The sequence below is a fragment of the Eurytemora carolleeae genome, unplaced genomic scaffold (assembly GCF_000591075.1).
Source record: "Eurytemora carolleeae unplaced genomic scaffold, Eaff_2.0 scaffold1292, whole genome shotgun sequence".
Classification (NCBI taxonomy): domain Eukaryota; kingdom Metazoa; phylum Arthropoda; class Copepoda; order Calanoida; family Temoridae; genus Eurytemora; species Eurytemora carolleeae.
The window spans coordinates 66,098-89,893 of NW_019397177.1; the positions used below are offsets into that span (position 1 = coordinate 66,098).

Sequence of the window (23,796 nt, forward strand, 5' to 3'; positions counted from 1 at the left end):
AGCACAATGTCGGTTGGTTGTGGTGAAAATTACAATTTAAAAGTGACTGAGTTGTTCGTTGAATCATTACAAAAAATAATGCCAGACTACTATTTTAAATTAATAAAGTCATCATAAAACTGTAGAATGGAAATAGGACAGCCCTAGAAGTCTGATTTGATTTAATTTAATCACTTGTTAGTTTAAATTAGTTTAGTCAGCTTGAAACTAGAATGGAAATAGGACAGCCCTAGAAGTCTGATTTGATTTAATTTAATCACTTGCTATTTTAAAGTAGTTTATAGTCATCTTAAAACTGCAGAATTGAAGTAGGACAGCTCTAGAAGTCTGATTTGATTAGATTTAATCGTTTGCTATTTTAAATTAGTAAAGTCATCATGAAACTGTATAATTGTAGTTGGACAGTTCTAGAAGTCTGATTTGATTTAATTTAATCACTTGCTATTTTAAAGTAGTTTATAGTCATTTTAAAACTGCAGAATTGAAGTAGGACAGCCCTAGAAGCCTGATTTAATTAGATTTAATTACGTGCTATTTTAAATTAGTGAAGTCATGATGAAACTGTAAAATTGAAGTAGGACAGCTCTAGAAGTCTGATTTGATTTAATTTAATCACTTGCTATTTTAGATTAGTTTATAGTCATCATGAAACTGTAGAATTAAAGTAGGACAGCTCTAGAAGTCTGATTTGATTTAATTTAATCACTTGCTATTTTAGATTAGTTTATAGTCATCATGAAACTGTAGAATTAAAGTAGGACAGCTCTAGAAGTCTGATTTAATAAGATTAAATCACTTACTATTTTAAAGTAGTTTATAGTCATCCTAAAACTGCAGAATTGAAGTAGGACAGCCCTATAAGCATGATTTAATTAGATTTAATTACTTACTTGACTAACTTCTAGTCCTTTTTGAAAAACATTTATACTCTATCAAAAAACTCTCTAAACTAAAGCTCTAGAACTCTGTCTTAANACTTGAAGCCTTTATCTCAGTAACAATAAGGCTGATTACGGATGCTTTGTAAAAATATTGACTTTCGGAATAATGCAGTAGGGACAAGAAAGTATGTTGATGTTATTGTTTTTTTTAAGATAGAGTGGGTTATTGGGAATTTAGATCTTTCAATGAAGGGTCACTTGAAATTATGTCCATAGAATCCCTTAAACTTTTGCCGTTTTCTGTTGTAACAAACTGCACTGAGGTTTAAAAATTTAATATATTTTTTAGATTGGTTTCTTCCATCCTTACTGTAATGCAGGGGGAGGAGGAGAAAGGGTTCTTTGGAGAGCTGTCAGGTAATTCAGGAAAGCGTAGCTTTTCTCCAAAAAAATTCTACATAAGAAATCGGCAAGATAANGTAGAGACAAGGTATCCTGCAGTTAATATTGTTGTGTATACTGGAGATACTGAAGCAGCTCCAGATCAGATCCTTGCTAAAGCAAGAGATAGGTAGTTTTTTTCACAAAAAATATTTATGATATGATAAGGGTAAAACTTATACTTTTAGATTTTCTTGAGTTTTCGAATTTGTATTTTATATATTTTCCTGAAAAATAATTCTTTTGTAAATAATTTTTGGGTAAAAAGTAAAACAAGGATGAAAAAACTTGCCTTTTCATCTCCAATTTTTCTTTTCACCCTCCGATCTTCTAAAATCATTCCACCCCCGGAGGGTGGGGGCGGGGGTAACTCTTAAAATAGTGCACACCAGTGCTTGGATGTTCATTATTTATATAATATTTCTAGGTTTGATATAACTATAAGCAGTAAGAAGTTAAAGTTTGTCTACTTACATAAACGTAAATATGTTGAAGCTGCCCTTTATCCTTACTTTACTATGCTTGGACAGAGTATAGGATCCATAGTGTTAGGTACAGTATATATGCATCATATTTTCACTGTTTTTAGTTTTTACTAATTAAAAATAACTATGATACCAAGGAGTAAGGAATACAAGGGAGATAGATACAACTGATGCGGCCCGCCCTACCATATGATGATGCATGCTTTGCAGACGGGTACTCCATTTGTAAAAGAAATATTCAGAATAGGTTTTTGTATACGCGGTAATTGTACACCAGACAAATATTTCTTATTCAAATGGAGTACCCGTCTGCAAAGCATCTATAATCATATGGTAGGGCGGGCCGCGTCATTTGTGTCTTCCTTCAATTACATACTCCATGTATGAAACTGAATTATTACTAAAGATGTACAATGTACAAGACTGTACTCAAAGGTAATGTTCTGGGCGATTTAAAATTTGCATAATGGATTGTTTCAATGATGATTTAATTAATAGAGTTGTTCAACACTTACATGAACTTTATTTTAAGAAGATTTATTTGATCATTATTAGATACAGGGTTACCCACAAATGATGAGACTTTAATGACGACCTGAAGTTCTGTTGAATTATCTGGCACACAATTTAAAAGACTTAGAAAGACCAAGAATGTACGAAAGAAGACCGAATAAAATCTGTACAGTCCTATCTGAAGTCTCATCCTTTGTGGGTAACCCTGTATATTTAAGATGTTTTTTTTCCAGGAATCGAAGCTTTACTGAATACTCCTCCTGATATATTTATTGATACTATGGGATATGCATTCACTCTTCCACTCTTTAAGGTTATGAATTATGTAATAATAACAACTAGTTAAAAATAATAAGCATATTGAAGAAAAAATATAAAAGTTCAAATTTAATAAAGGTAGATTGCTGTTTTTTATTAGCTGTCAGCCACTGGGATGCACTACTAAATAGTGTATCTTGGATTGCATTAGTCTGTATGCTGCATGATGAATCCCTTCGCCAAAATGCGGTCTGCCTATTTTCTACTTTCAAAATGACCGTAGATATAAATTATTTCATTTAAAATTAGAATATTTTCGTTTTATTAAATAAAATCAAATCTAACCAAAATACTTTTTATCTCGGGTAATTTTGAATGTACAACAATGGCACACCACATTTTGGAAATGGCAGAACATGGGCCATTTTGTAAAATTAGGTTTATGTATCAATGCCGCAAGCCATTTAAAATATCAAAGACGATTGTAAAGTCGTCTAATTAATTGTCAATAAATTCCGCTTCTTTCTGATTATGAATTTAATGTATATTAGCCTATGTAAGATATCAATTTATGATATGTGTAACTGTCTAGTTATATATGCCTGAGTTTAATGGTCAAAAAACAAATTTTATTTAATAAACCTGTCCTCATTAGCAACTTCTCTTTTCTGTACCAAGTTGTCCGATTGTAGGCTAATTGTAATTCTTATAAAGCCAGAAGCTTCGATTTCACGCAAAAAAAATGATTCAACCCCTAAATGAAGGGTCGTTAACTATATGTTTTGTGCTGAAACTAAGTTTATAATAATTAAATTTTAGTATATATGTGGAAGCAAAGTAGGTTGCTACGTTCATTATCCAACTATATCCACTGACATGCTTCATGCTGTTCAATCCAGAAGGAATGAAAATATTTAGAACACGATTTTTTTCGGAAGATCATAATAACAAAGTATATTAAAAGTAATACTTCTTGTTAAAAAGTTGTATTATAATTATTACTTTTTTCTTAAGTTTTTATATTCATTATTGTAAGAAGCTTCTATCTTCAAAATATATTAATTTTTTTATATTTTTTGTGATTGATTTTGATTCCCCCCAAAATACAATAATATTTTAAAAACAGATCAGCATATAACAACAGAAGAGCTTCTAGATCTCCTATTGCAACTTTTTTAAAGCTCAGGTAGGACAATTCATATCACGGTGTACTAGGGTCAATTTGGATTCGAACCAGACCGACCCTTTGTATCGGCCTTAGTGACGCTCGGCAAGTAACAGCTCGACTTTACTTTGATGGCGCGGACAGACTTTTTACAGTACCCGGCATATCATAGGCTTATTTAAACTACCCCACTAGCTAAGATTAATCCTAATTGTATTTTATCGTATAATTTCTTTTTGGTTGCCAGGGAATCATGATTTCTACGGAACAATGGTTGATTTTTGGCTTGTTTGTTTGTGTGGGCGGGTGGTTTTTTTGTCACTAGAATGACTTCCAGTTTCAAGAAAGTTCTAAAGAAAGGTGGTTTAGTTGGGATTATGGAGTGCCGAGCCCGAACACTATTTCATGAAAGGATAGGATGTGCTTAAATGATATATTGTAGTGGATAAATTTGCTGAACATCATGAATCAATAATGATATATTGTAGGGGATAAATTAACTGAACAAAATAAATCAAAAACGATATATTGTATGGGATAAATTAGCTGAACAACATAAATCAAAAATTATATATTGTAGGGGATAAATTAGCTGAACAACATAAATCAATAATATATATATTGTAGGGGATAATTAGCTGAACAACATAAATTAATAATGATGTTGTAAGGGATGAGTTAGCTGAACAAAATAAATCAAAAATGATATATTGTAGGGGATAAATTAGCTGAACAACATAAATCAATAATTATATATTGTAAAGGATAAATTAGCTGAACAATATAAATAAATAATTATATATTGTAAGGGATAAATTAGCTGAACAACATAAATCAATTATGATATATTGTAGTGGATAAATTAGCTGAAGAACATAAGTCAATAATGAAATATTGTAGTGGATAAATTAGCTGAACAGCATAAGTCAATAATGAAATATTGTAAGGGATAAATTAGCTAAACAACATAAATCAATTATGATGTATTGGAGGGGATAAATTAGCTGAACAAAATAAATTAACAATGATATATTGTATGGGATAAATAAGCTGAACAACATAAATCAATGATGATAAATTTACAAATTTCACTGTTTTATACTGTTATATAATCGTTGCTCAATCTTCTTCAGCATTTTCTTTTTGATAAATCAATAATGAAATGTTTTACATTTGTTATTACTGTTCCTAGATATTACCGGTAATTACTGTTCCTAGATATTACCGGTTATTTGCGTGGCTGTACGGTAAATGTGGCAGTTCTGCGGATGTAGTCATGGTAAATTCAAGGTAAATTCATGGTAAATTCAAGGTGAATTCATGGTAAATTCAAGGTAAATTTCGTCAACACTGTGGTAGGCAATTATATCAATATAATGAAGACGACTTTTATTTCAAGATTTTTTTTGTTAAATAGCTTTTTTCTAATTACAAGTTTACAAGTAATTATAGAGAAGATTTTTTATTGATAGCTTATCTTTTTTTCTATGTTTTTTGTATCCATTCTGATATAAATAGAAATTGAAATCCAAACTCGTCTTTATTGTATTGATATAATAGCATACCACGGTATTCAAATAATAAATTTTACTCTGTCCTTGTTCCATATTTCTGCATAAATTAATACTGTATGACAAATATTTTCAATATTTCTGTTTCCTATTTCCTGTTTCCTGTCGTCCTATTTGTAGTTCAAGAAATCTGAATTATTAGATGGACGCACTTTTCTCTTTTTAGTTTGCATTTGAATGCAGTGCTTAGAATCCTGATTCGTTGGATTCGCAACATTTTGGTTTTTTTTCAATCCGGGTCCGCATATGCGGATCCACGGATCCTGATCAAGGGGCAAAATATCGACCAAATAATGCAAAAAAAATGTTTGCTCTCAAACACCAAATCTAATCTGTTGTAAAAAGATGTTTTATCAAAAATTTCCTTGTTTCCGAAAGTTTTAGCCCAAAAATGAGCGAAAGAAAATATGAAAAATAATTTAAACATTCTTATTTGTTTAACAAATCAGTTAATCTGAAAGAATTGTTCATGGCCTAAATCCCGATCCATTTCCAGAGCGGATACAAGATTCGGATCCGCATCAAACTCAAATGGATCCAAAGCATTGTATTGCATATGTACTTTAGTTTCATCACTTTGTAAATCACTTTTATAAATTTAATTAACAAATTCGTTTAATTTTCAGTTGGACGGAAGAGCATATAAATAGTCTGTGGAATACAAAATCAGTAGCTCATAAAGTTTTTCCACCCTGTGAGGTTTCACATCTAGCAAAGGTAGTTATTTTAAATGCTTTTTTATGTCTAAATAAATTGACTTTTTTCTTTTACAATACTCTCAAACGGGAAAATTTATCAATATAAATTGTTTTTGTTTACTAAATACACCAGTTTGATATGTGTAATATGCAAATCTTTATAAAACACCTTTTTCATATATTTTTTGTTGTTTTTTGCGGACACAATAATGTTCAATGTTCATCATCTGTGTTGTAAGAAATAAATTATTATATAGACGTTTAATAATGGCAAAAATATAGGTATACCAAAAATTATTGATATTTTATAGATACCTCCAACCCGTGGTTCAGCGGAGATCAAGAAGATCATATCATTGGGACAGTTTAGACCAGAGAAGGATCATCCACTGCAGATCAAGGAAACTTTCTAGCATCATTTTTTTATAGGATGGATGGTTTTACTTTTATCTTCAGAAAATATTAGGAATTATCATGTTATTGCTTACAAATTAAGTGCACTGCAGTTTATGGGATGATTATAAACATCAGCAGCACCGTGTTTGTTTACATTCCTCCCAGAAATTGCCGTACACCTTATTTATTTATAAACAAAACTATGGAAGTTTCCTAGATTTTAACGACCCCCTGGACAAATTCCTAAATACGCTCCCTGACTATAAGAATAATCCAGATATGATTGCCGTTATATATTTATGCAGCAGGGGGTTTCAAATATAGTTTGGAATATAACTTTACAGGGGTGGATATTAATATTTTTCGAATATTAACATACAGGGGTAATAAAAACAAGGACGGAAAGGCTTTAAAAATAATAAATAAGCTGAAAAGAAAGAATGTTTGAATTTTCTTCCCTTAAAGTTCACTTTTTGTCTCTTTCAGATCTTCTCTATAAAAGCGCAAGAGTAAAGATCTGAATAAGGGAGGATAACTAATTATATTTTACGGAGTTACACCCTACCACATAGCAAATGACACACAATGTAAAATTAAATTCACAAAGAATAGAGAAACGCAGTGTAAATAATGTAAATCAACTTACTGTACTAGTCAGACGATTTTCATATTTTCTGTGGAGGATGAAAACTTAAAATTGAACACTGCCTATACATTTCATTCGCCTGGGAATATCATTGAATTATTTTAAGTGGATCTTTTTAGGTTAAGCTTGTGATAATTGGAGGATGCAGAGGGAAAGAGGATGAGAAGTTAGTTAAGGCAAGATTTTAGATCTACTTCTGATTTTAAATCTGATCTAATCAGTACATTTTTTTATCGTTTATATTTTTAGGACTTGAAAGATCTCTGTAAATATCTATCTGTAGAAAATAATGTTGAGGTAATTCATGGACAATATTTTAAAAAAAATATTTATGTTTTTTAACATCAGAAAAATCTCAATTTTTTCAAATTAGACATACGTTCCATATTATTTGTGAAATAGTGCAATTAAATACCTAATGAATTGTTAAGTTTCATGTAAACCTTGGTTACCCTGAGCTGCTGAGAGAGTTGGGGGACGGGTTAATCGGTATTCACACGATGTGGAATGAGCACTTTGGTATAGGGATCGTGGAGATGATGGCGGCAGGACTTCTCACAATCGCACACAGGTCAACAAATTCCTAGATTTTATAACCTTCAGAAAATAAAATGGCGTCATGTTTTGATGCCCAATTATCCCCCCCCCCCCTCAGAGCTCCCCCAGGGGTATGGGAATCATTAAAAATATAAACCCATGATGTCTATGGGGGCTTTAAATTAAACTTTTCAGAATCTATAGAAACGTGACCTTGTATCATTTAGTTAGGAAGGTGCTGACGGGCGTGATGTCTAACTCCATTCATGATTTTAGTGTTGCCCTAATAAATAAATAAACAGTAGTAATTTTTTCCAGGGTACACCCTTACCACCCCATTCAAATTCTAAATACTGTTTATATTACTTGAATTCTAGATCTGGTGGTCCCCTGATGGATATTATCATTGAGGAGTCTGGTGCTAGAAACGGGTTCCTGGCTGCAACCCCTCAGGAATATGCAGCACACATAGCATATATAATTAGGTACCTAAAAAATTAAACATATGAATATTAATCATATATAATTAGGTAACTAATATATTAAACATATATATATTAATCATATATAATGAGGTACCTAATATATTAAACATAAATATATTAATCATATATAATTAAATAACTAATATATTAAGCACACGAATATTAACCATATGTAATTAGGTAACTAATATATTAAACATATATATATTAATCATATATAATTAGGTACCTAATATATTAAACATATATATATTATCATATATAATTAGGTAACTAATATATTAAACATATGAATATTAATCATATATAATTTGGTAACTAATATATTAAACACATATATATTAATCATATATAATTAGGTGCCTAATATATTAAACACATATATATTAATGATATATAATTAGGTAACTAATATATTAAACACACATATATTAATCATATATAATTAGGTACCTAATATATTAAACATATATATATTAATCATATATAATTAGGTACCTAATATATTAAACATATATATATTAATCATATATAATTAGGTAACTAATATATTAAACATATATATATTAATCATATATAATTAGGTAACTAATATATTAAACATATATATATATTAATCATATAGGTAACTTAAAGATTTAACACAGATATATTAATCATATATAATTAAGTAAATAATATATTAAACATATATATATATTAATCATATGTTATTAGGTAACTAATATATTAACCATATATATATATTAATCATATGTAATTAGGTAAATAATACATTAACCGAAAGAGGGTGTAGACAGTTGATACTAAACTATTTCAACATTTCAAGTTCTAGTATTTGTCACAAGCCAAAACTTTTTTTTTACATTAAAGAGACTATAGGCGTAAATTCAAGTGACCCCCCGGCCCATGCAAAGATGGCAATGTCCGATTTACAACGGTACTTTGAAACCTTAATCGGATCAAAAATGTTGAAGATAACGTTGTTTGCCTGACTCGAGAAGTGTATATTTCTGATAATTTCGGAACATTACTTGTTATAAGGTAAGAATGAGCAAGCCATTTTTGCAGAGAAACCGCAAATGAAAATAATAGCTTAGAGAAACAAAAACATTGAAACATAATTCACACCTGATTAGATAAATCTTTTTCGTGTACCGTTGTAATTGGGAATTTCCACCTTTGCATGGAGGGTCACTTGAAATTATACTTATAGTCTCTTTAAGAATGCAGCTTATTCGTTTATTGTCTCATCTTATTCCTCTAGTATTTATTATTTCAATCGTATTTTTGTCTAGTATGACCGATGAGGGAAGAGAGGGTGTACGGGAGAGGGCTAAGTCCTCGGTTAACATGTTCAGCAGTCAAAAGTTTGATTCTGGTTGGATTCACGCAACCGATTCACTCTTCCCTAAATAGAAATGAGAATACTCATTTCTCCTGAGGCAGAATTTATAGAATTTGAATGCGTTGCTGAACCGCTAATAACAGGCTCCAATCTCTAATCACATATTAAAATTTCCAGCTGAACCAACCATGCTTGAACCGCGTCTAGACGCAGTTCAAATTCATTAAGTTCGGCCTCAGAATGTTCTAATACTTGAACGTATCATCACAGCTCCATAATGTGCCTTATGTTTTATTTGTTTTTATTTTACCCTTTGCACCACCTCCGTCTCTATCTTGTTCATTGTTGAAACTGGTTAAATTTTTTCTTACCCTTACTGTATTATTTGATCACTTGTGAGATCTTTAAAGGTTAAGGCTCTCTTTTTGATTTTATTTTTTTGGCTGTGAATGGTTTAACGATTTTGGTTTACCAGCTAAAAGTGTCACCTGTTTTGAACATATATCAAGGGCTTGCTAATCTAGATAAAATTGTGCTTGGCCTTTGCGTTAAGTAGACCAGAGACAAAAAAGTTACTAAGAAATCATTTCACTTCCCTTCCTCAGTCATGGGGTCTTGGAACTTATTTTTCGTAATGTTTAGGAAAAAATAACGTTCTTTTAGACAAAAATAACGAATGTAACCATTGAAAAAAAAACTATTCCTAATTTTTTTTACATTTATACATTAAAGGACACCCTTGTTAGTCAACCATGTCTGTCAGCATACCCCTGTAAATCTGTAAACCTGTACCTTTGTGTGTCACTGTTTCTGTTTTTCAGAAATAATGCTCGGTGTTCTGGTCAGGAGATATTCAACTAGACAATCTATATCGGAGATATTGCAACAAAAATCTCTAGGTAGGAGATATTCAACTAGACAATCTATATCGGAGATATTGCAACACAAATCTCTAGGTAGGAGATATTCAACTAGACAATCTATATCGGAGATATTGCAACACAAATCTCTAGGTAGGAGATATTCAACTAGACAATCCATATCGGAGATATTGCAACACAAATCTCTAGGTAGGGACTAGGGATCATCAGAAATAGGGAAATGTAAAATTTTAAAAAAATAATATTGATAGCATAATTCATGATATTTGACAAAATATTTTCTAAGGAAAATGCGATGTTTCTGGATGGGTTCGAAATGCAAGAAAACAGAAAGAAAACACATTTCTAGATTTAACAGATGGGTCATCTTTCACACATTTACAGGTAATTTTGCCACACACCCACTCATTCTCATTTACACAATAAAAACTCTTTCCTTAAATCCGAAGCGTTCATTTGCTTCTTCATTCGATTTAATTTGAGATTTAAATCTTATCCCTCCATCTTTGAAACAAGGTAAACAAATTTTTCTTGCGCTATTTTGCCTGATCATGAACTCAGCAAAGTATATTTTATTCTTATGTTCTAAATTGTGATAGGTTGTGTTGCCTAGTAGTTTGGTTCCTCATGACTTAAAGAACCACTCTGCTCTGAGGTACTTAATCTTATTTAGTATAGAAATTTTAGAATTTTTTTAACCATTTTTTTGGCTTTGACTTTACAAAAATCTGTGAAGGTTTTAACATTTCATAATAATAGTTCATGATAAGTTTGCTGAAGATTTTATTAAACTATTAAAACAAAATATATAATTTTTATATCTTCTCTTAAGGTTGAAATTTGGCATTAGTTATAGGAGAATGAATGTTATGAATTTTTTAAACCTATTAGATTGTTGTGAAAAAAAGTTATTGACCATTAACATAAACACCAAAATGTGCATTCGGCATATACAATCAGTGCTAAAAAAAATATGTGCCATCCAAACTCAATCATGAAATGTCAAACAATAAGTGATTATTAAATCTTTCCTTATCACACGATAATAAATCAAGTTTCTGCATAAAAATAGTTTATAATGAAGCACCAAATTAAAAATTTTCTTTGTTTTAATAAAAAGAAATATTAATGAGTTGGGTCCATTTTCACAGGATCTACATCAAACAAAATGAACCTAGAAGCACTGTTTACAGTTCACATCCATGCCTAATATTTTACATACATGCACATTGCACATGTTAAAGAGACTGTAAGGATAATTTCAAAGTGACCTTCCATTTATAGAGAGGCACGTCCGATTAACAACGATGAGTGCCAGGAGACTCGAGGTTACAGTGTACACTGTACTCTCCGTGCTAGTGTACACTTGCGCGGTTTCTTGGCACTTAATTTCCCGCTATTATATATAAATAAGAATATCTACGAAATCATTGATCAAACAAAGGTTTAAAGGGTATGATATAATAATGATAATAATAATATATATATTTTGGACAAATTAGATACAGAATTACAATATATGTTTATTTTGGATAAAAATGTTTTCACAAAATTTATGCTTGTCATTAGTGTAAATTTCTGTGGACAAAGTCTTAACGACCGTCTAAATTTAGCCCATTTCGTTGTAAATCGGACATGACATTCTATAAATGGAAGGTCACTTGAAATTATGCTTACAGTTCCTTTAAAGGGTGTCCGGAGATTTGATTGCAAGTAATCACAAAGGCCAAGAAGTTGAATTGCATGCTCAGGAAATTTAGGTTTTATTTCATTTATTAAGCTGAAAATTTAGTATGTTGGGTTTTTTTTGCCAGATGGTGGTAATTGTCATACTTTTAACTTTGGGGGAAATAGATGAAATATATGTATTTTGGATATGAAACGTTTTTAAAAGAGGTAGAAAGCTGGCTTTTTTTATAACGTTTTAAAAGTCCCCCCCCCCCCCCGTCGTATGGGGAAGGATAGTATTTAAAATGTGTATTCCTGTAATCTAATCTAAATTGTCTGGTACCAAGGAGATAAAAGTTATCAACAGCTGTGAGGAACCCTACCCACTTCAACCTAGAAAACATTTTAGGAACAATATTTATTGGATTGTTTTATTTGTAAACGTAGTAACTTGTTAATTCATTGAAATTTATTAGATTTGTGGGAAAGGCAGGACTTCAGCAGAATTTAGCGATTTTCTCTCTAAAAGTAATATAAAGCCCGTGGGCTCCTAGTCCTACCATGCCAAATTTTCTACGGAGGTTGGGAATTATGGGATTTTTTAATGCGCCCCTAAATAAATATACGTTAACGTAGTTTGAATTTTGTCCGACAGTTTCCATGCTACAAGAGTAAAACTAACAGTATATCATCCATACTTAGGATACGAAACCGTCTTACTCAAGCAATTCATCAATATTTTCAGGACAATGGTGAGACAATCGGTTTATCATAAATAAATGTTTGCTTGTATTTTGCGGCATTTTATCCCCTATTTTACTTCTTAGAAACACAAATATTTCTTTTGTTTTGTGTTTTAATTCTTTTTTCATACTTCAAAAGGGTTAAAAGGCCCATTTTTCAAACTTATAAATGTACTATAACTCATCTAGTTGGATGCTAATAAATGTGTGTCTTCTTGACTGGAACAAATCTCTGATTGGTCAAATCTCCGTATCTATATAAAGGGTGAGTCAAAAGAAGGGTGAATTGCGAGATTTTGCATACAATATAGCATTTATTTTTGGTATTCTCATTTTTGACAAATATGCTTGACATTTTAGAATTTTTTTTTGAAAGGCATTTTGATAGACCCTTTAAAAGGATTAGCAAAACTATTTTTTACTCAAAATTAGATAAGTAGAAAAACAAAAATGCGGGAATATATTTTTTCTATCACACCTTAAAATTTTAAATAGATCAGAAGAGTAGTTTCGAAGATAATGCGGAAATTAAATTTAAAAAATTTGCTATTATATTTTTGAAAAAATCCTCTCATCCCCATCTTTTTGCTGTATACCAAAGTAATAAATATTCTGTATTCTGTTGAAAATTGAGGAACCAGTACAGAACTTTGCTTCTAATGACTATTTCAACACTAAAATTGTGGATTTTCTGAATTTAATTTCGCGCATTTTCTCCGAAACTACTCATCTGATCTGTTCAGGATTTAAAGGTGTGATAGAAATAAAATTTATCCGCACTTTTGTTTTTCTGCTCATCTAATTTTGAGTAAAAAATAGTTTCGCGGTTTTTTAAAGGGTCTATCAGATTGCCCTTATAAAAGATTAAAAAATTTCATGCATATTTGTCAAAAATGAGACTACCAAAAAATGCTTTATTATATGCAAGATCTCGCTATTTACCCTTTTTTACTCATCCTGTAAGTATATAAAGTTGGTATCTCTATTTGTCTTTTGTTTGTATCACCTTTCATAACTCATGAGCCCCTTGACGGATTTGTTTCAAATTTTGATTGGACAAACCACGGGAATGTTCTTAGCTTGGTTTCAAAACTCTAAGTTTAATTGTTTTTTGTTTTTTCTTGAGCGAAGAGAAAGAACCATATCGTTAAATAGATTTAAACTGCTTGTGACAAGTAAAGGTACAACACTAATACTAGGCACACCCAGCTCTGGGAACTCTGGTATTGTGGATATCGAGGTCAATCTTTTGTTAATCTGTAGATTAATTCAATCTTTATTCGAAATCCCCCGATTGGTACGCGAGATTAAGCACTGTGTCGACTGTGGATATCGAGATCAAGTAATTGGGAGTATGAGTATCCAATACAAAAGTTATGAGCTACGAACGAGCAGAAAAGACTAAAATATGTTTTTTTTTCTAGGTTACATTCAGATCCACACGCCAATTCTTACCTCTAATGACTGTGAAGGAGGAGGTGAAGTGTTCAAAATTACAGAAACTAAATCAAAAACAAAGAATAATAGCGAAGAAACAAATCTAGAATATTTTGATAAGCCTGTTTTCCTCACTGTATCCGGCCAGCTGCACTTAGAGGCAATCTGCAATGGTATATCTAAGGTCAACACTTTTAAAGAAATTATTTTTTTTTAATTGATTTTTTTATCAAATTTTTTTGTTCAGGTTTACAACTTTAATCCCGCTTTTAGAGCAGAAAAAGGTAAAAAAAACTGAATTAATATCCACTTAAAAAAAATAAATCTATAAAATCACTTTTTCTCAGAAGCGTAAAAGATTGATGAAATTCTGCTTCTTTTTACTTTTTTTACTTAGTATTTAATACATAAGTATTTAGGTCGTACGAGACGACATCTGTCAGAGTTTTGGATGGTTGAAGCAGAGATGGCTTTTGTTGAGGTAAGATAACTAAAAACTTTATTTAAAAAAATGTACAAGCTTATTTTTTTAAATTTCAGTTTTTGTACTCCTTCATTGTATTAGATATCCTTCTCTGTCGTGATTTTATTTTATTTTTTCAGGACATTCATGTTTTAATGGACGGAATAGAAGAACTAATTAAAAATGTAACAATTAATTTTCTAAAATACCAAGCCGAAGATTTAAAGTCTTTTGCAAAATCTGCCAAAGTTGAAGATAGAACAGAAATTCTAAGAAATATGGTATCACTTGGTTTCCACAGAATAACATTCACCGAAGCTTGTCAGATGCTCAGTGATGCCGGTCAGTTTGATAAGGTTGTGGATGATTTTTCAAGAGAGCATGAGCTTTACCTATGCAAAAAATTAGGTGAGAGATCAAATATCAGAATTGACAACTAAGTGCTAGTAAGAAGGAATCCTACGAACTAGCGATGTGCTTTTAGTTGGTTCGTTTTTCGGTAGTTTTTTGGCTATATTTTCTTTTTAGGTTAAATTGCAGCCCGCGACGGGGGGGTTTCCCGACGTTCTATGCGTATGTCAAATTTTGACCCTAGGAGAAGATTTTTAGAATAAAGATATTGCAAGGTTGAATAAAAGCAAACTTTAACATAATACAGTTTTGAAATTTGAAGTTTTTGTATTTTTTTCAAAAACCCATCCCAAACCCGATTAACAACAATTCCACTAATCTTGTTTTACTGTTTTCAGGAGGACCAGTGTTTGTTTACAATTGGCCCAGAAGCTCAAAACCATTTTACATGAGAACATGTCAGGAGGTTAAATGTTACATATCTTTACAGTGGCACTTATTTAATAATTCTACAACGATGTATATTTTCTTTTTAATCACTTTCTTTATTATATAGATGTCTATATAGCAAATAGCAAAAGCCTGAGTCGCCAATTAAGAAAAGTTTTTTAAAGAAAACGTCTGGCTAATTAGTTTACTGTAAAACTTTTTTTTACATTTTTCGTCGTCGGTATTGAATAATTTTTAAAAATCCGATTCTCAAAATCATCCCTCCAAAATGAATAATCTATGGGGATTTTAAAGAAAGAATTTGTGCTCTTGTTGAACAAATATGCACCGTAAAAACGTCTCATAGGTCTCAAATTAATCCTAAAATATTTCTCTACAACACTGCATTCTCAGCTCAACTACCAGGTCTAGCCAGACATTCTCTTTGAATATTTCATAACTTCCACAATCTCAGCGTACGAAACAAAATACTCAATGTTTAAAATATTAGGATAGTGATCTAGTATATTGTGTTGACCTTCTTGTACCTGGGGTTGGAGAACTATGTGGCGGAAGTCTCAGAGAGATTAGCGCTACGGCCCTCGAATCTAGGTAACACAGATTACACAAATAGACAGGAGACGACGCAGTCATTCAAGTTCTGAAGCTTTAAGTCACGTCCTCTTTTAAAAAAAATGTACACTTCAAGAATAACATCTTAGGGATTAAAACGGTCCTTGAGTTCTTTATCATGTAAGGGCGGGGAAAGGAAATACATGTAATTTCAAGTCATTTTGTATGGCAATCCAATCCAAAATAATTTTACTGATAAAAGTAATAATAACGAGAAGCTAAAGATCCAGTCTTTATTAATTTAAGTTCTTATGGTCATTAAATTCTTATTTTGATGTTCTGAACTTTTAGGGTAGAAGGCTCCGAGCTTGAATGGTATATTGATATGAGAAGAAAGGGTTCTGCTCCGACTGCAGGCTTTGGATTAGGATTCGAAAGATTAATTCAGGAAGTTCATAGTTTTTATCATTTTTCAACCTTTTATTAAGATTATAATACTTTTATATCAACATGATCCCATAAGTATTTAAACAACAAAACACGGGCATAAAAGTACAATTTTCCTTATATAATGATATTATTTCAATTATAAAAGAATAATGCATAAACAAAAGAATTATTTAGAGAGAAAAAAATGGTAAATTGAACTTGTATATGTACTTTCATGTACTACAGTTAAACCCTAAATGAGCCATATATTGAAAGAATTTATTAAATGTCGTCTTGACAATTTTTCAATGGGTTTTATACTATTTTACGTAAATCTCAGTATTTGCAAAAATAAATAAATAGCCATGAATATGTGGGAACAGTTTTAATCATTTAATTAAAAAACTAAATATCTGCAACATGCCATCATCAGAAAGTGAAGAATACGACATTTGATGAATTCTTTCGATGTATGGCTTATTTAGGTTTTAACTGTAACTAAATCCAAAAAAAAACAATAATAATGATTTTTTGGTGATTGATGGAAATTTTCTTACAAGACCAAATAATCCTAATTAATGGTAAAATCAAAGCATCAGAAATTATGTTCAAATAAGTGAACTAATTTTTATCATTACAATATTCTTTGATTCCTAGTGGTTAAAAGGAATTTTTAAAGCTAATCTTTTTTTAAATAATCTTTTAAGATTGTACTTTCTATTGTTTTACTCTGAACATATTTCTCAGTGGTTGATCGGAGCTGAAAACATTAAAGATACAATTCCGTTCTACAGATCATCGCATGAGTGTCAACTGTAACATATCTGTTGCTAGAACATATACACTGATTCAGATGTCAAATTATACAATCCTAAAAATTGAGATTCTAAAATTACTAAAAAGTCTGAATTGGTAAACACAAGTGTATAAGAACGTCAAAATATACGATTTATTTGTTTTTCAGATTTTTATTAATTAAAATGGGACTTCTCAAACAATTTCACATATTTTGTATTTCTTTATTTCTAGTGACAACTTTAAGGTTAGTAAAATTTAAATCAGATGTTTATGTTTAATTACGAAATATCAAGTGTTTGTTTAAAAACATTAAGTTTTAATTCTGAGTGATGACCTAATTTTGGCTTATTATTCTGGTAAAAGTTTTAATTGATTTTTTGGAATTTTGTTTGAATTGGGTTTGGTTTGATTAGTATTTGATATGAAGCGGGTTTGTATTTTTTTTTAGATTTGTGTAATTTGAGTTTGGTTTGGTTTGGTTTGATTATCGTCAGGTCAAATATTTGAATTAGACTTAATTTTAGCATTATTTCAGGGCTGAATGGAATACAAAAGATTTTCAGAAAAGAGAACACAGTCTCGTTAAACCTTACCAGGTAATGCATCAATGTTTATTATTCTAAATTTTAATTATTATTGATAAATTTGTTGCAGGGTGCAGGGTTTGGTGTTCCGAACTGGGATTTTCTAGGTAGTACAATGGTCACATCTAATTATGTCAGGTTAGAAACTTGAAGCATTTTCTATCACTCTCCCAAAAAAAACAGTACATCCGTTGGATCCGCAACATGTTGGCTTCCTGGATCAAGGGGAAAAATATCAATCAAGAACTGCTAAAAAAACATTACTCTTGAAAATCTAATCTTTAAACTGTTAAAAAATGGAGATTATCAAAACTTTTCTTATTATTGAATGGCTCATCAAATTTAAACATTAAAATAAGCGAAAAAAGAAAAAAAATTAATTTGAAAATTTTCTTTTGTTAAAAAATCAGAAAATTTGATAGAAATTTTCATGATCTGGATCCGGATTTTTCATTGCAGATCCGGATCCGCATCCGCATCAAAATTTAATGGATCCTTAGCACTGAAAAAATAGTAATGGGATATGTGGATATCTTGTTGGGGATGATTTAAAGTGGAATAAAGTAGGAAACTGGATAAAATTACAGAAACCAAGTTTACATCAGTTCATAAAATAACGCAGGAAAATGAGAAAAAAATACTTTCTCCTTTACTCGACTATTTTCTACTGAATGTGTGTACTGTTAAATAACTATATTTTCCAACGGCACTTTAATGACTCCTTACATTTCTGTTTTACACACTGATTCCTAAAATAACTTCACTGTCGAATATAATTGACCAAAACCCAAATAGACAGGTTAAGTGGCCAGGAGCTCAACAATAGTACTCAATGGTAACATTGCTCTATCTTTGACTGTAGGTTGAACGATAATAATAATGATAATAATGCTATGTAATGGATAGGTTAACACCAGACCAACGAAGTAAGCAAGGTGCACTTTGGAACAGCGTTCCTTGTAAAACTAGGAATTGGGAACTCCAGGTTCAGTTCAAGGTTACAGGAACAACTAAGGTAAATAGTGAATGAGTCTAATTTTCAAATATCCTTTCTAAAATAATGTTAATTTCAAACCACTTCCTTATCTTTTACAGCTATAAAACACAGAATGACGAAGTCAACATTGATATGGGGACTTCAAATTTTTCTTTTAATGAGAACATTTCCTAAAACTAGATGTATGTATATAAAGTAGTATTCACTGTTTGTTTGGATCTAAGATCATGACTCAGGAACCGCTTGACCGGTTTGCCTCAAATTTTCATTGGGGAACTCAGTGAAACCACGGAAACATTCTCTAAAAAGTCTACGCTGAATGGGTCGACTTATATTTTAGAGGAAAATTTGTTTTTAGGGAAAGCTACGTTCACTAGCTGGTATATTTATATTATTGTAGTCAAGGGTTTTTAGTTTTTGTCTCATAGTAATTGCTAGAAAATGTGTTGCACAGTTTCATACTGAATCATTTTAATTTGAAAAGTTGTGTTAAACTCACTGTTGTCTTAAAGGACCTATTTGGTGACGGGTTTGCTATCTGGTATGCTAAAGACAGGATGGAATATGGACCCGTCTTTGGAAGCAAAGATCTATTCTCAGGTACAGAAGAGGATTACCAGTGGTTTAGTAGGAGTTCATACACATCTATGTAATGCTCTATTGCTCACTTTTAAATCATTAAATGTTTGCTGTTGGCTTTTAGGCAGTCCAAACTACACTAGTTATTAGTTAAACTTATTATACAGGGTTACCCTCAAAGAATAAGACTTCAGAGACGATTGTACGGAATTTATACTGTATGTTTCCTGATATTCACAATTCCCTGCAACTGTAAACTTGTTTTTTTCTTTCCCAAATCATCATTTAAACCACTAGATTACTATATTCAAGGCCGAATACTTAATTTATCTTTGGAATCGACAAATATAAAGAGTGTTTGTTCGTCTTTACAGTCTCATCCTTTGTGGATAACCCTGTATGACAATGTGTTCCACCACACGTCGTAATACCATTGTTTCATTAAGGTTTGGCTGTGATAGTAGATACATACAGTAATCATAACGGACCACACAACCACAACCATCCATATGTATCTGCTATGATAAATAATGGAACTCTCAGCTATGACCATGACAGGGATGGAACCCATACTATGCTGGGTGGCTGTGAGGTTAAGTTTAGAAACTTTCAGCACGAGACCTGGCTGGCCATCAGGTATAAAATGTTAAAGTAATTTTTAAGTAATTTCTTAATAACAGTTTTTTAATATTTCTATTTATAACAAGTTTTTATTACTGATCTTTTACAAATGAGACCGATCTTAAAGAATTTGAGCTGCATCGCTAAGGTACCTACTGCCGGTTCAAAGTTAAACCACCGATTCAATCGATTTAAATACCGGCGGTAGGTAGTTTAGAGACCCGATTAAAAAATTTGAGCCATGTTTATAACTAGCTGAACTACTTACCGCAAGTTCAAATTTATTCCACCAATTTAAATCCTTCCCTAATCTTTAACTTTGAATCGGTGGCTCAAATTTTAACCGGCTGTTGGTAATTCAGCGACATAGCTCAAATTCTTTAAGGTTTAGACCTAAATCAAATTCTTAAAATCTGTCTCTGATTGTTTAAATCGTATGTTTGATTAATTTATTGACTAGGTATGAGAATGACAAGTTGACGGTTAGTCATGACCTTCATAATAAGAATGTCTGGGCGCCATGCTTCTCTATAGGAACATGATGAAACAATTATAAATCACAGTATATTTTCATTTAAAAAATACCCTTTACAAAGTGATTTTATCCAAAATATTAAAATTTGATGTTTTAGATAAACTTTGAAAACTCTAAATTCAAACCCAAGCTTTCCTGAACAACATATAAAATTAAAAACTTGTTTTGTTGATTAAAATAATTTTAAAAATTTACTTATCTTTTTTTACCAAAAGTACATTTGAAACGACAAAAGTTTGATATTTAGGAAAACCAATTAAAATGTTTTTTTTTATCTTGTAGAGGGTGTTCTGCTACCAACCGGATACTACTTTGGAGTTTCAGCGACTACTGGAGATCTCTCAGGTTAGATATTTGAGAACTATCACTTTCATTTAGAGGCAGGAGGAAATTATTTTGTGGTTTTTATCGAACTGATAGTTTCATGTCATTGCACTTCTCATGTCATCGCACTGTCATTGAAGAAAATTTAAATAATTGTTTCTTTTGTTTCAGACAATCACGATATTATTGCAATAAAAACCTACGAGCTTGATACTGCAGATGGAATCTCAAAGGAAACCAAACTTGATTTAAAACCAAATACATTTTCTACCTTCGAAACCAAACATGATTTGAAACCAAATACATTTTCCACCTTCGAAACCAAACATGATTTGAAACCAAATACATTTTCCACCTTCGAAACCAAACATGATTTGAAACCAAACATGATTTGAAACCAAACATGATTTGAAACCAAATACATTTTCCACCTTCGAAAACAAACATGATTTAAAACCAAATACATTTTCTACCTTCGAAACCAAACTTGATTTTAAACCAAATACATTTTCTTCCTTCGAAACCAAACATGATTTGAAATAAATTCATTTTCCTCCTTCGAAACCAAACATGATTTTAAACCAAATACATTTTCAACCTTCGAAACCAAACATGATTTTAAACCAAATACATTTTCCACCTTCGAAACCAAACTTGATTCTCAACAAGAAACGTTTTCCACTCCTGAAATGTTTTACTGATTTTGAGTTAAAACTTTGTTTAAAAGTATGCTATTTTTAAGAATTCCTATTTTTTTTGGTTTTCTATATGTTTAACTATTCACTTAACATGTAATAAAAACACCTTGTCTTTGTATATATTTTCTTATGTTTGATTTGGATAGGAGGAGAGGGCGAATATTGAACCTCATGCTCAATATTTTGAATCTCCAAGAGATCACAAGGAAATCATAAATATTATTACAGCTATAAATTTAAATATCTAGGCGTTATTGATAATATTCAGGGGTGTATACTTTCCTAAAAAAAAACCCTGAATATTTCTCAATTCCTATAGTGCCATATAAACGATAACCTTTTCTGCTGTGAAGATAAAAGATATTTTTCAATTAAACATACATTTTGAATTTATCACTGCTTGTTATTGTAATGACTATGGATTTATGGTTGACATGTTAATTTTTTTATTTATAATTATTTTTACTAGATAGATAAATTTTAAGCCTAGTGGTGCAAGTTATTTATTATTCTGGCCCTCAATAATATTGATTTGATCAGGCTGATCCTGAACCTAGTTCAATGAGTGGGATGAAAACATTCCTTCTCCTTCTTTTTGGAATTCTCTGCTGCATTGCTTGTGTTGTCATCGGTGTCATGATTTATCAAAACCAACAGGAATCCCGCCATTTTAATAATTTGTTGAGAATTAATCTATATTCGCATTTTTTAATGTTGATTAAAATTGATTTTAAAGTTTAGAATCATTATTTTATGGCGTTATTGTACAGGAAAACTCCAGAAAGAGATTTTACTAAGTTTCTTCTTCTTTTCTCTGGAAAAAAAACTTTGAAGTGAATGAAATGAATATGTTTTAACACCTGATGAATCTATTAGTGATTTAGTCTGGAACACATCTTGCACTTCTGACTGTTTTTTATGAAAGAGACATTGTTTTGTAAATATTATTTTAAAACTCTATTCCATTTATTAGATTTTCTTATCAGAATATTCTAAGGTTTCTGTATTTCTTAACTGCACCCCATCCTTTGCCTTTCCCATTTTTTAAAGCAGACTTTTTAGGACATATATAAAATATTCAAGCCTCCACGAGAAGTCTTAAACAGGCCAAAGTTTTTACTGGGGCATCTGTGTAGTCAACAATTTAATTGGCAATTGTATAAGATTTGTTATCAAGTCGACAACTTGGAATTATGTTTACTTTTCTATTGAGACTGAAGACAGTGTCTCTTGCAATGATTATAGTTCTCAAAGATATCTTCGTTATGTTTAGTGACCACTGTAATTATTATTTACTATTCATTAAGATCATGATTATTTGTATTCAATCAAAAGTTTGAATTTGCGGCCTGCACCGCTTTGAGTTTTTCCTCGCTATTTGTATTCATCTGTGTCATTTAGAATTATTACTCTCTGTGTGATAATCAACAGAATTAAGCCAAGTAAATGCACGCCTGATTAATTTTGAAAGGGGGTATACACCTTATTGTTAAAGTTAGGACAAGGAAAATTTAATACAAGTGCGCCCCGTTGTTTAGTTTAAATGTTTTTTTTGTTTACATCTAATGTTTGCTTTGATTTAAATTTTCAAAATTTGAATCGATTTTGTTTTGTTTAAGATCCTAAGGTATGTGTGACAGTGTGTGCTTTTCTAGTTTAAATGTTTTTTTTCCACGCTCTCTGAAATAAAATTTTTGTATTTATAGAATCTTTTTAAGTCCTAAAATCTGAAAATATAGTTTTCAACTTTTTTATTTCAGTTACTGTAAAGTAATAGACACATATTATATATTTCGAATAGTTTCGTGTTTACAGATAAATGATTTATATTCGTGCATGTGTAAGCGGGTGTTGACTGATGTGGGTCGAATATGATACAAAGAAACATTAAAGTTTTTAAGGAAGATAGATATCGAACCTATATTCCGCTTTCCACTCGATAATCTTAACTCGAACAATAATATATACCAACCCGGAAAAAAATGCATTTAAAAATTTAAAACAAAATCTTTCTATTTTATTCGTAATTTTTGTCTTGACTAAACACTAGTTTTATCTAAAAACTTTCTACAAAACCATAGACAATAAAATAATAATAATAATAATAATAATAATAATAATAATAATAATGATAATAATAATAATAAAAGAAATAATAGATAAATGACATATAGCCGAGTTGCCGTAGGATAAGTCTGATATATATTTAATCTACGCAGAAACGTGCATTGTTACAGATTTAATAGTGAGTCACACAACATT

The 23,796-nt window shown here is 30.9% G+C and overlaps 3 protein-coding genes across 3 annotated transcripts; all 3 read left to right on the forward strand.

Moving 5' to 3' along the window:
* Window positions 1–6: 6 nt before the first annotated feature.
* On the forward strand, window positions 7–10,248 carry LOC111712536 (GDP-Man:Man(3)GlcNAc(2)-PP-Dol alpha-1,2-mannosyltransferase). Its single transcript, XM_023487182.1, has 16 exons — window positions 7–12; window positions 1,231–1,298; window positions 1,345–1,452; window positions 1,750–1,874; window positions 2,554–2,633; window positions 3,398–3,480; window positions 3,705–3,764; window positions 4,962–5,033; window positions 5,941–6,031; window positions 6,324–6,424; window positions 6,519–6,552; window positions 7,174–7,230; window positions 7,304–7,351; window positions 7,486–7,625; window positions 7,969–8,076; window positions 9,375–10,248. Exons 1-16 carry the CDS (start codon window positions 7–9, stop codon window positions 9,493–9,495), a joined length of 1,302 nt encoding a protein of 433 aa, XP_023342950.1. The 3' UTR covers window positions 9,496–10,248.
* Window positions 10,243–17,363, forward strand: LOC111712529 (probable asparagine--tRNA ligase, mitochondrial). Its single transcript, XM_023487176.1, has 14 exons — window positions 10,243–10,323; window positions 10,592–10,689; window positions 10,905–10,960; window positions 11,996–12,056; window positions 12,321–12,382; window positions 12,610–12,725; window positions 14,141–14,337; window positions 14,401–14,437; window positions 14,573–14,634; window positions 14,757–15,024; window positions 15,366–15,433; window positions 15,908–16,008; window positions 16,321–16,417; window positions 17,146–17,363. The coding sequence occupies exons 1-14, from the start codon at window positions 10,251–10,253 to the stop codon at window positions 17,215–17,217; spliced, it is 1,368 nt and encodes a 455-aa protein (XP_023342944.1). The 5' UTR covers window positions 10,243–10,250; the 3' UTR covers window positions 17,218–17,363.
* On the forward strand, window positions 17,357–23,237 carry LOC111712530 (vesicular integral-membrane protein VIP36). The gene is made up of 12 exons (XM_023487177.1): window positions 17,357–17,440; window positions 17,732–17,792; window positions 17,851–17,918; window positions 18,687–18,795; window positions 19,290–19,377; window positions 19,803–19,992; window positions 20,438–20,511; window positions 20,795–20,857; window positions 21,008–21,069; window positions 21,681–21,740; window positions 22,075–22,191; window positions 22,305–23,237. Exons 1-12 carry the CDS (start codon window positions 17,379–17,381, stop codon window positions 22,329–22,331), a joined length of 981 nt encoding a protein of 326 aa, XP_023342945.1. The 5' UTR covers window positions 17,357–17,378; the 3' UTR covers window positions 22,332–23,237.
* Window positions 23,238–23,796: the final 559 nt, after the last annotated feature.

Coding starts and splice junctions, on each gene's coding strand:
- LOC111712529 (XM_023487176.1), top strand. CDS start 10,251: ATGCTCGGTGTTCTGGTCAGGAGATATTCAACTAGACAATCTATATCG. Junction 12,383..12,609: donor CAACCTAGAAAACATTTTAG/GAACAATATTTA, acceptor ACGTTAACGTAG/TTTGAATTTTGTCCGACAGT. Junction 14,338..14,400: donor TCTGCAATGGTATATCTAAG/GTCAACACTTTT, acceptor TTTTTTGTTCAG/GTTTACAACTTTAATCCCGC.
- LOC111712530 (XM_023487177.1), top strand. CDS start 17,379: ATGGGACTTCTCAAACAATTTCACATATTTTGTATTTCTTTATTTCTA. Junction 19,378..19,802: donor AAGCAAAGATCTATTCTCAG/GTACAGAAGAGG, acceptor TGTTTCATTAAG/GTTTGGCTGTGATAGTAGAT. Junction 21,070..21,680: donor CTGCAGATGGAATCTCAAAG/GAAACCAAACTT, acceptor TGATTTGGATAG/GAGGAGAGGGCGAATATTGA.